Below are 12767 nucleotides of genomic sequence, written 5' to 3'. Positions count from 1 at the left end.
TAGTAAAATGTAATATATTCCTGTGATCAAAGCTGAATCTTCAGCATCATTACTCCAGTCTTCAGTGTCACATGATTTTGAGCTGATTTAAAAAAAAAAATTTTTTTATAATATAACAAAACAGTTTTTCCAGGATTCTTTGATGAATAGAAAAGCATTTATTTGAAATGGAAATCTTTTGCAACATTATAAATGTCTTTACTTGCACTTTTGATTGATTAAATGCATCCTTGCTGAATAAAAGTATCATTTTATTTTATTTTATATATATCCTACTCACCCCAAAGCTAATTAAGCATTACATAATGTAAAAGTGTATAATACTATTTGTATTAAAAGTAGTTGTGAAGTGTAACCAGAGGCAGAAACCAGACTTACTGTACATTGCAAATAAATTGCTTTAAAACTTGACCTCCATCATAGATCATTTGTGAACAGCACTCTTGAGACTCGCAAACATCTCTGACTGAGGATCTGAGCACTCACCATTGAAATTAACGCTCCGGATGTATCCCAGCAGCTCCTTTCCATTGATATTGCTCATGCGGGGACAGAGTCCGGGATATCCGAAGCAGTAATCCCTGTGCATGCGGTGCAGAGCGTGTGCCATCGCATACACCGCATCCATCACGAACTGAACCTTCCCTTCCTGCTCGTAGCTGGAGTCACGGCCCACCTTCTCCAGGCCTGCGCAAACACACAAAACACACATCTTCAACAAACACAGCTTTAGTCTTTTAACAGGGAACCTTCTCAGAAGGTTATGAACTAATGTTCTTCCAGTAACGTTAATAGAATGTTCATTCAAAGTTATCCGGTCTTTAACCCTCTGGGGTTGTTCGTTTAACAGTCACACTTGGGGTGTTCGGGTCCAAATGGACCCAAAGGGCAGGATTCATATTTAAAAAAAAAAAAATCATTAATTTGTTGTTTTTTACTTGTTTTTTATAATATTTTTTCTTTTCTTTTTTGGTGTTTTGAGATAATTTCAAAAATAAAAATGATTTATAATTAATATTAATGCAATAATTATGACCCATTTTTTCCCCATTGAATATAATAGAACTTTTTTTTTTTTTTTTTTAAAGCTGTATTTCATTTTAGAGTCAAGCCTAGGCCTCATTGAAAGCAATTTTTGAAATGAGATGGATGCCATCTGGTGGACAAACTGAGCATTTTAAAAATTCTAAACCCATATGTAATCTGAATTTATTAGTGTGTATGTGTATAAAAGTGTGTTTGTGTGTGTGGATGTGTCTGTTTTGTACTCTTGATGTTTTATAGATTCACCCCTTCACTGTTGTGTGCTTTTTTTCTGGATCGTGGCTGATTTGTAGATTGTACGCACAAAAAAACTCTGTATTTTCACATTTTTGCCAATTTCCCATTCATTTCCTATTCGGGTCCATTTGGACCCGAAGATCCTGAGTGTGACTATTTTTTTAACAACCACTTAGACTATTCAAATCCTGTCCCCAATTTTTTTGGGTGTTCATATACCAAGTACCAACAAAGTCACCAAATTTCGGACCATTCCGATAAAGCTATGATTTAAAAAAATATATATATTTAAATGCTTCGGGTCCATTTGGGCCGAAGGACCCCAGAGGGTTAATAATGTTCTCAAAACTTTATCAAAACAAAAACATTATCTATACATTGTTCATGGTACACTACACTCTAAAAAAAGCTGGGTTGTTTCAACCCATAGTTGGGTCAAATATGGACAAACCCAACTGTGGGGTTTAAAAATGTAATCAAAAATTTTAAACCAACAGTTGGGTTTGTCCATATTTGACCCATGCAACCATGGGTTGAAACAAATCAGCATTTTTTAGACCGTACATTTTATTTCTGAAATGTTTTATTTGGACTTTTTTTTTTTAATTTTACCACTTGTTTCGGAATGTTCAGAGAACATTCGAAAGTAACATTCCAATAATGTTTGCAAATTGATCAGATGGAATGTTCACTTAATGGTCGCATTACATTTTTAAAACATAAAAAAAAAAAAAACGTTTATGTAACATTCAGAAAAAAACATTTTCATAAGAACGTTAACCAAACATGTTTTTGTTGTTGGGGAGCATACGCTGTTTAATTTGGAGACTCTCTTGCAGATGCAGTACTTCTCTTTGTAATAAATTGCTCTTTCTCAAACGTATGCACTCGTTAGAGTAATTAGCTAATCAAGTCCTCGAGGAGGCGTGTGTGCCGGCCATCTGATGCTCACATTCTACCCGATACAGGCAACAGCAAGAATGTGATCTTTCCAAACTAATATTTTCTTCCATATCTCTCGAGACGGCAAAAGTAATATCACGCCTGCCGTTCTGAACAAATATTCCAGCTGTTGTTGTGCGCAAATTGAATTTGGCTCAGGCATCTATGATTATTTCTCTCATAATCACCAGAGCGCTTTCCAAGTTGGTGTATTTTTAACAAAAGCATCGGATGCCTCCAGGAAGATCTTTCTTCTCCCGACACAGTTTTTGACGCAATGGAAGATAAATAAAATATGAAGGTGAATTAGCAAGACCTGGAGTCCTCCATCGCTTCTGCTGTCAGTGAGGAATTAATAGGTTCCTGTAAATGAAATCCAATCCGCTTTTATAGCGCTCTCAGAGCAATGGGAAAATGATGCATTTGGTCTTCCAAAAACCAGACGGATTACCTGACCTGCACCGCGTGATAAATACAACAGAGAGAAACACAGGCCAGGGAAATCCACTCCCAGTATCAAAACAAGGTGGACATCACGTTTATTTGTGGTTTCGCCAGCACAACGACAGAACATTTACACTCAAGAGTCATGAGATATGTCTGGAAATCAATGCACAATATAGAGTTCCTACCATTAAAAAAAGAGAAAAGAATGTAAATCATTATGCAATGATTTCAAACAGTAGTATGCTACAATGATGTCACATGATTTCGATATTTCACCAGATATAACTTTATTATGTAATATACAATATTCATTTTTCCTTTACATTTTATGCCAATTTTCCAATCCAGTCAAATAAGAAAACGTGTTAAAAAGTGTGACTGACATGGGCGTCAGTTTGGTTTGAAATGTGGGGGGGACAGAGACGCATTCGGAAGGGCATTTTCAAAAGTGCTGGGTACAATGACGCGTTCATTCTTTTTTCTCTTTCGCGCAGGTCATGGTTTGAAAGACGCCGATGTCCTGTAGCTTACTGATTTAAATAAATAAAAATGTATACAAAGATGTGATGATGTCCGACCAAAAATGTGATGGTACTTTGGGTTTAAATTTAATATTATATTAAGATCTAATATAATGTTGTTAGTATCGTGAATTTTTACGTGAATATATATATATAGATCCGCCTGCGATGCGTATGTACTGTAATGGTCCAGTGGCAGAATTTTTGCCAAGCGTGTCGGAGGTTGAGGGTTCTAATCCGCACTCGTATAGTTTTTTTCCCCACATCAAAACCGATAATTGTATATCAAGAATCTTGATATACTTTATCACTGATAAACATTATCGGTTTTGATGAGGGGGAAAAAAAACTATACGAGTGCGGATTAGAACCCTCAGAAGCAGGGACACGTTTGTGTGCATTTTGAATTGTGATTTCTCTGGAACGAATAGAATCTCTGCAACGGATTGAAGCGCGCGTCCGAGTGAAGACAACACATTTCAGCGCTAGATCGCCTCTTATTTAACAAATGAATTAAACGAATGCTGCTAGTTAACTAGAGATTTTTTATTTGTATTGGTACATCCGTGACGCGAGATGTTTCAAAAGTGGTGGGGACAATATCGACCCTGGCAAAAAGTGGTGGGGACATGTCCCACCCGTCCCCCCCGTAAATGACGCCTATGGTGACTGATATCATTTCTGGCACATTTGTCAAGTGCTACAAGTGCTAATATACAGTATGCGCACTGCATATACTATAGAAGTGAAATAATCAGATTATTCTAAAATAAGGACAGTGGCTGCGTCCGAAATCACATCTCTTCAGTAGGTATTAGTTTGAATAAGTATTTACTTCACAATGGCTAAAAAAGCATGTTCTATACAGTATGAATGTGTGTATAATCTGGACGTATTACATTCGCCATGTTGTCATTATCATGACAATACTGTATCCCACAATGCAATGCTTTTGAATTGACCTTCCAACCAGAAGAAATGACAGATTTTAACATTTGTAACATTTTACTCACCAAAAGTCGACACAAAACTAGATTAAAATGCAAAAAAACTCAGTTTGAATATTTTAAATAAATAAAATATAATAAATATTGTAAACATGTAGTTCATTAATATTACTCAGTACTTATGTTACGATTCCTGTTACAAAAAAAAAAGAAGCACATGGGAAACACTGGGGTTTAAATACACAAGATAACAATGGCCGGAACAAGGAGCAGGTGAAAGTGAGTAGCTATGGAGATAAATAAGGGTAACTATGGAAACAAACCAGGGACTAAGGGAACAAGGCAAACACAGGACGCAAAACACAGAAACCATGAGAACAGGAACTACATATCAAAATAAGAGTCCTATGACACAAAACAGGAAAGGGAACAATTTAAATTTATAATTATTACACTGAAACAAGGTGTAGTCTATAACAATGAAGTGTAGTCTAATATAATATAATATAATATAATTAGTGCTGTCAGTTTGATTAATCGTGACTAGTCACATCTAACATAAAAGTTTGCAAATATACATACATATATATATATAAATACAAATGTATGTTAGGTGGCAGCACTGAATAATATATAATATAATATAATATAATATAATATAATATAATGTAATGTAATGTAATGTAATGTAATGTAATGTAATGTAATGTAATGTAATGTAATGTAATGTAATGTAATGTAATGTAATATAATATAATATAATATAATATAATATAATATAATATAATATAATATAATATAATAAAATAAAATAAAATAAAATAAAATAAAATATAATATAATATAATATAATATAATTAGGGCTGTCAAATGATTAATCGCGATTAATCGCATTCCAAAATAAAAGTTTTTTTTCCCCAAGAATATATGTGGGTGCACTGTGTATAATTATTTTGTATATATATAAATACACACACATGCATGTATATTTAAGAAAAAAATATTATTTATATATAAAATATTTATATTTATAGGCCTATATAATATAAATTATATATAAATCTATATACAGTATATACATGAAAATATTTCTTAAATATATACAAGCATGTGTGTGTATTTATATATATAAAATAATTATACACAGTGCAACCACATATATTATGTAAAAAAAACTTTTATTTTGGATGTGATTAATCTCGATTAATCATTTGACAGCCCTAAATATAATATAATATAATATAATATAATATAATATAATATAATATAATATAATATAATATAATATAATATAATATAATATAATATAGAAATTATGGAAACTACTCACATGTTAAAAATAATAGCCTACACACTGCATACTCCATAGTGATCTAGTATTCTGAACAACCTTGTACATTTATTTATTCATCAGACGCTTTCATCCAAAATGACTTACAAATGAGGAGACGTGAGCAATTAATCCTAAGCAGGCAATAGCAGTGCCACGATACAGAAGTTCACATATTGCCTTGGGTGTAGAGCTGGAGCTGAGGGCGTTTGAGTGATAAAACAATAATCACAGAACAATGTCCTGTTTTTATGTTTATTAAGGCATGGGCAATGTGTCTCTGTTGAGCAGGATGAGGAAACAAACTGACGCTTATTGAGTGTTTGATGACAGCACGGATGACGGACAGCTTAATGAGGCGAACGAGAATCTAAATTAAATGTCAATTACTGGCGCAAATTAAATTCCCTCCCTTTCATTTCGCCTCCATTTCTGGAGACTACTACTGTTAAAAACACCAATACTTTCCCCTCTCTCTAGAGTTTGTAGCAGGCTGACAATATCATATAAAAGGAACAAGGCTTGAATTCAGAGCAGATCGTGCTCACCGTAATGACTGGCAGTGTCATGAATATGCACAAATTGTCCGGCTTCCAACTTACGCAAATCTCACACTGAATTACGCCGTGTGTGCCAACACTGAGACAATAATCACCATTCTATATGCTATCTTATGCTAATGAGGACACTTCGGCTACATAATATATGCACATCTGACATTACTCAAGCCAAGCTTGGAAAAACATCCGAACTTGTCTTTGTCAACAGCAGCACTTGAGCTGAAGTGTTCAGGGCTGGTTATAGTCATGTGGTTAAAGCTAAAATAACAAACAAATGACACGCAATCACTATCTGAGTCAATCTAAAAAGACCATTGAAAGAGCCCACCCACAGGTCTCTATAGGGGCTTTCACTTATAGGAACTTAGTTAGAGGAACCAGTAGAAGTGAAACTAGAGAAGCCGAGTAAAAAACACCCAACCCCATTGACTGTATGATGTTTTGATCCAGAGATATATCTTTATTCTCTTTCAATGGACGTCTAGTGGTTGCTAGGGTGCTATAACTGGTTGCTAGGTCTGGTTTTGCCTACAACACGAAACGAGCGGTTTGTGTGAGAAAACGAACAGTATTTATATCGTTTTTACCTCTTGTAACGCACAGACCGAAGCGCCCGCGCCCTCAGATCACTTGGACGTGGCTGTGTTTACAAGAGGTAAAAACGATATAAATACTGTTCGTTTTCTCACACAAACCGCTCGTTTCGTGTCTTAGGCCATCAATGTGTACTTACATTAACGAGTCATTAAATCATGTTTAATTTGGACTTCTCTGTGCATGCTCTTTGAGGTGGTGACCATAGACCTGCATTATATGACTGACAGACAAGAACGCTTTGACCTAAAAATATCAAAATTGAAACTACTGCGGAAACAAAGACACCTACATCTTGGATGCCCTTGAGGTAAGCTAAAACCTACCAAAATTTAATTTCAAAGTGAACTATCCCTTTAAGTCTACGGGACTTTTTCACCCAGTTTTTATTTCACCCAGAGATTATATAAAAGTCATATCAAGCCACACGATTGGACACCTCATTCATGGGTGCGGGACGAGTTAACGCCGAATTTATGTCCAGAAGAATAATAAGCATGAGAGATTACAATAGAGACACTAATTATAATCTCACATATATTAAATTTAGCTTGAGATGCAAACACTTAAACACACTTAAAGTGTTTCACAGAAAGACCCATCCGCCCCAAAATCTGCCCGACGTCCAGAAGCCGATCCGCTTTGCCACCGGAGAGCACATTTCTTAACCCATCACTGCAATTTCTCCAAGCTGATGGGATTCCTGAACTTCCAAATGAGCCTGACACTCACGCTGTCCGAGACCCGATGCCCTCTTTCCCCGAGCCATTACAGCTCACGGTTTGCTGTCGCCGGTGCAATACAGGCTTTTAAACAGCTTTGATTCATGTGAGGAAAGGCTAAACACATTCAGACAACTGTTATTTTATTTCCAAGCGTTCTCCTCTTTTCAGCAGGTTAGTCATTGCGTGAGCGCTCGCCCGGTCGGAGAAAGAGTCAGAGCACGGCATGGCACTAGAGACTGGTGTTATTGTTGGCAATAATGCGGAGCGTGAAATCGCATTAAGAGTTGCGGCTGAGGTTCTGCCACCTTGAGCTCTCCAGGGTTTGCTGGGATAAAGTTTTCCAGGGATGCGAGACCAACTGAGCTCTCGACGCCAGTCTCACAACAGTCGGATCCGTCTGGAAGAGGAAGTCAAGGCTGTTCCTCAGCGAGGTGTGAGTCCCGACTGAGGACGCTGGCTTTTAATTACCACACACTCGGGGTAATAAATGACACACACTCCAGTAGAGGACTCTCACACTGACAGAGTGAGCACACTCATCGCTCACTGACCGCGAGGTGAGACGGAGAAACAGAAGGAAAAAACCTCACGAAACACGTCCAGCTCAAAATCCAAACAATGAAATGAGAAAAATACATTCAAAAGGAACTTTATGCCAGTTACTCAATTTCCTATTGTTTTAAATAATACAACATTAAAATAAAATACATATTTAAATAAATATTATATGAAATAAAATCAAATGTAAGCTACAATAAGTAATAACAACAATAATAACAAATTAATAAGAACATGAAAATAAATACATTGTAATGTAATGATATATATAAATTTGAAAATGTATGTGTATTTATATATATATATATATATATATATCATTACATTACATTTTCAAATTAATATACTGTATATATATATATATATATTAATTTGAAAATGTATGTGTATTTATATTAAATTAAATTTAAAATTCAATTAAACTAAACTAAATAAGAACCAATAAGTACATTAATATTAGAGTAGTATATATAATAATATTTTGTATAATATTACATAATTATATATGGTATATATAATAATATTTTAATTTAAAGTTTACATTTTTATTTATTTTATTTATCATATCCATCGCTTATCCGGGGCCGGGTCGCGGGTGCAGCGGTCTAAGCAGAGATGCCCAGACTTCCCTCTCCCTAGACACCTCCTCCAGCTCTTCCGGGGGGACACCGAGGCGTTCCCAGGCCAGCCGGGAGACATAGTCCCTCCAGCGTGTCCTAGGTCTTCCCCGGGGTCTCCTCCCAGTGGGACGTCCCCGGAACACCTCCCCGGGAAGGCGTCCAGGAGGGATCCAGAACAGATGCCCGAGCCACCTCAGCTGACCCCTCTCGATGTGGAGGAGCAGCGGCTCTACTCTGAGCTCCTCCCGAGTGACCGAGCTTCTTACCCTATCTCTAAGGGATCGCCCAGCCACCCTGCGGAGAAAGCTCATTTCGGCCGCCTGTCTCCGGGATCTTGTCCTTTCGGTCATGACCCAAAGCTCATGACCATAGGTGAGAGTAGGAACGTAGATTGACCGGTAAATCGAGAGCTTTGCCTTACGGCTCAGCTCCTTCTTCACCACAACAGACCGGTACATCGACCGCATTACTGCAGAAGCTGCACCGATCCGTCTGTCAATCTCCCGTTCCATCCTTCCCTCACTCGTGAACAAAACCCCAAGATACTTAAACTCCTCCACTTGAGGAAGGATCTCTCCACCAACCTGAAGTGGGCAAGCCGCCCTTTTCCGACTGAGGACCATGGCCTCGGATTTGGAGGTGCTGATTCTCATCCCATTTATAATTATTTATCATATTATTTTATTTATTTTTTTACTTCATTTAAATTAAATTACATTTATTTAAGTAACTTTATGTAATAATTGTCTCATGGCAGTATTTATGCTGATTCAAACTAAAAGTTCTATATATTATTGTATTTTAACGATAACAGTAAATAAAAGTGTTACATTAAAGAAAATCGTCATTAAAAATCACAGGAATTACTAAACATGTAAATGAAAACAAATACCTTATGAAAATAATGTAACATTTAATTTTTTTTTTTTAATCTTTCAAAAATAGGCTTCCTTTTCTTCATGCAAAATCTGTGATAGCAAAATGTGAACAAGATGTGCTTTCATGATAGTAACCTTCAACATTACTTGGAAAGAGGAAAATAGACAACGTTGCTGAATTGGTTTTTCCATGAATTGGCCAAAATTGCTGTAAATGGTGCCAAGTTAAAACCAGTGCAGCACTGAGAGGCTTCACAGCGTTTGCTGTTACAGAAACACAAAAGAGACACACATCTGTACATTAAGTGCATGTCACAAGGTCAGAAGATGCTCTGATAAAAGCCAAGCATGTGATTCGAAGGGCATGATGGGTAATCGCGCTCCTTTAGCATTCCCAGCACGATCCTCCAAACACCGCCTGCCGTCTTCAAAACCCTTTCCTCCATGATATGTCTTCTCTCTGAAGACAAGCGCTCTCGTGTCGGAGAGATCAATGAGTCTGGCGTGATCTTCAGAAGTGTGATGAACCACCAAACCCTCAGAACAAACTTCCATCGCTCCGCTAATGACATCTGTTTCCCACTGAGAGCTAATAGTTGTGTTATGAAGACACATTTCTTTGTCTTTTTATCAGATGCACATGGGGTTTATTCACTTTAGCATTCTCTTGTTTGGGATTAAACAGAAATAAAGTGATTTGGTTCTATACAACAGCAGCTTCTCCTCATGTTGCAAAGGTAAAGATAGCATCAGACTCTGCTTGTCACATCACAAGTGTTATCGCCACTCATGTCGCCTCAGCTCTCATTGAAAATGAGTGAATTTGTCGGTGAAATCGCTGTCAGAGTGACCCAGGTACTTTATATGACCAAGAGGACGAGATAGAAAGAGTTCAGAATTGTAGGTCAGTCTGTGAAGGGTTTCAACGAGTCTCAAACGGCCCTTCAAGGGTTAATACACTCTAAAAAAATGAATGCTGGGTTGGGTTACAATTTTGGGTTACAATTTTAACCCAATGTTTGAGTTTGTCCATATTTGACCCAAAATTGGGTTAAACAACCCAGCATTTTTAGAGTGTAGTTTGTCTTTAAATCAGATCAGCAACATTCATGCACTGTAACAAATTGCTGTAGATTCTACAGCAAAATTCTACAGAAATGTATTGTTTTATCATTTTACAAGTTATTACTGTAATTCGTTGAAAATTAGTGAATTTGTCAGTGAAATCGCTGTCAGAGTGACCCAGGTACTTTATATGACCAAGAGGACGAGATAGAAAGAGTTCAGAATTGTAGGTCAGTCTGTGAAGGGTTTAAACGAATCTCAAACGGCCCTTCAAGGGTTAATACACTCAATGTTGCTGATCTGATTTAAAGACAAACTAATGCTGGGCTGTTTAAACCCAAATTTGGGTCAAATATGGACAAACCCAGCCATTGGGTTACAATTTGTTATGACAATTTTAACCCAATGTTTGAGTTTGTCCATATTTGACCCAAAATTGGGTTAAAACAACCCAGCATTAGTTTGTCTTTAAATCAGATCAGCAACATTCATGTGTGTTTCAGATTATTAATGTAACAGATGAATTAAAACTAAAATATAATATACACTATCGGTAACACTTTATTTTGATGGTCCCTTTTAAACACGCTGTTGACTATAAGTAACTTCGCAACTACATGTCTACTAACTCTCATCAGAGTATTAGTGTAATATCTGCTTAATATAAAAAAATAAAAAAATCTCAGCGAAAAAAGTATAGGCGAGTATAGTAAATATAGCCGGTTATGGCGTAAGTGAACGTAAACGGTGGAGAAAGACAACGCATGTGTATCAGTATCAGTGTATTGGATCCGTGCATTCGCTCTTAAAGTGACACAGCCTAATATTCCTAATATTTCTGCTGCTGTCTGTGTTTTTAATAATCAAACAACAAATGGCAAAGAAAAAATCATTCACTGCTCTTGACTGAATAACTTTTGAAACTTTAATAAGGATTAATCTGTTCATTTATACAGTGAAGACTATCCAGTGTTGTTTTACATTTGTTAGGCTATTGTCATTGAAGTTTCACTGCTGGTAAACTGGCCATTGGCAGGTGCGCCAAAAAGTACGTTATAGGCCCTGAGTGCACATAATTCATTCAATACAATAGTAGTAATACGTTTTTAGATGCAAATCATGTTTATTAAAGTAGGCTACTGGACATTTCTGAGGTGACATTTCAGAAGGCATAGGCAAGACACGAGCTTCTATGTGATTGTACTGTATATTTCCGACTGTGCATCCAGTCTATGAATATATTTCCCAGGCGGTCTCTCGTCTCCATCTACCGAGTCCTTCTTTACAAGCAATCAGGCTGTTTAATTACACCTGCCCCGATCCGTGATCCGTGTCCCCGTGACACACGCCGGTCTATGATTGTTTTCCATGTTGATGATGCAGAGGTGACGAATCCGCCCACCTCTCATTAATAAGAGCACGAGCGCTCTCGACACTCGTGTGTGTGTTTGTCTGGGTGTTTCCGGACATTAACAGCCCTTGTCTACTCGCTCACTGACCGAACGAGACACCATCCGCAGCTTCACTACAGACAAGCCTGCGTTTCAGCGCCGCTTCAATGTCTGCCATCATTAGACATATTGACGCTGGCAATCGATGGCTTCATTTAGGAAACAGCGGTATGGAAGGTCTAGTGTGTGTTGTATTTAATGTCTGGGCCGTGTAGAAGCGCTGATAGCCTAACAGCAGAGCTGTCTACAAGATAAGTCCATAAATATTTGAAAACACTTCAACCTGGCTGAAGCGTCTTTGGTTGTGATGAAAGAGCTTGCTTTGGCCTGACAGGACTGTGACCGACTGCATCTTTTCCATGAAGAATAAAAAAGCTGGATACGCATTAGTGTTGACATGTGCAGTGATGAAATTGTGGTGCTGTTTTCCCTTCAGCCGCATGATTGTGGAGACTTTCACATCATACCGACGTGTTCCTTTATTTAGTTGTTATTTATGTCATCTTCAGCAGTCAAACACACTGAGGGATTTAACAAGATCACGGTGACACATAGAGATGAGATTGGAGTTTGTGCACAGCTTAATGTTTTTGTTTGTGTTTCTTTCCTCTTTACAGTCTGTCAAGCGTGTCACTGATTTGAATGGGATCCAGGAGCTGATGGTAGTCCTCGCAGAATGCAAACACAATCTGCATATGATTTATCAATTTAGATACTGTATGATTGGTGAATCTTCTACTTTTTTAAAGAAGTCTCTTCTGCTCACCAAGGCTGCATTTATTTGATCACAAACACAGAAAAATTGTGAAATATTGTTTACAAATTAAAATAGCTGTTTTCTATGTGAA

At 37.1% G+C, this 12767-nt stretch overlaps 1 protein-coding gene across 2 annotated transcripts in view; it reads right to left on the bottom strand.

Annotated features, from left to right (window-relative positions):
* The window catches only part of grm8a (glutamate receptor, metabotropic 8a), a 241317-nt gene that overhangs the window by 51720 nt on the left and 176830 nt on the right, over positions 1-12767 (bottom strand). For both annotated transcript variants that reach the window (XM_056245349.1, XM_056245350.1), the window contains exon 6: positions 487-687. In XM_056245349.1, the coding sequence (XP_056101324.1) occupies positions 487-687 (201 nt within the window). The remainder of the gene's footprint in view (positions 1-486; positions 688-12767) is intronic.

This window comes from Rhinichthys klamathensis, unplaced genomic scaffold (assembly GCF_029890125.1).
Source record: "Rhinichthys klamathensis goyatoka isolate OS25496 unplaced genomic scaffold, OSU_Roscu_1.1 h1tg000029l_1, whole genome shotgun sequence".
Classification (NCBI taxonomy): domain Eukaryota; kingdom Metazoa; phylum Chordata; class Actinopteri; order Cypriniformes; family Leuciscidae; genus Rhinichthys; species Rhinichthys klamathensis.
Note: the sequence above shows the minus strand (reverse complement) of the source record. Positions and strands in the feature narration are given on the sequence as shown.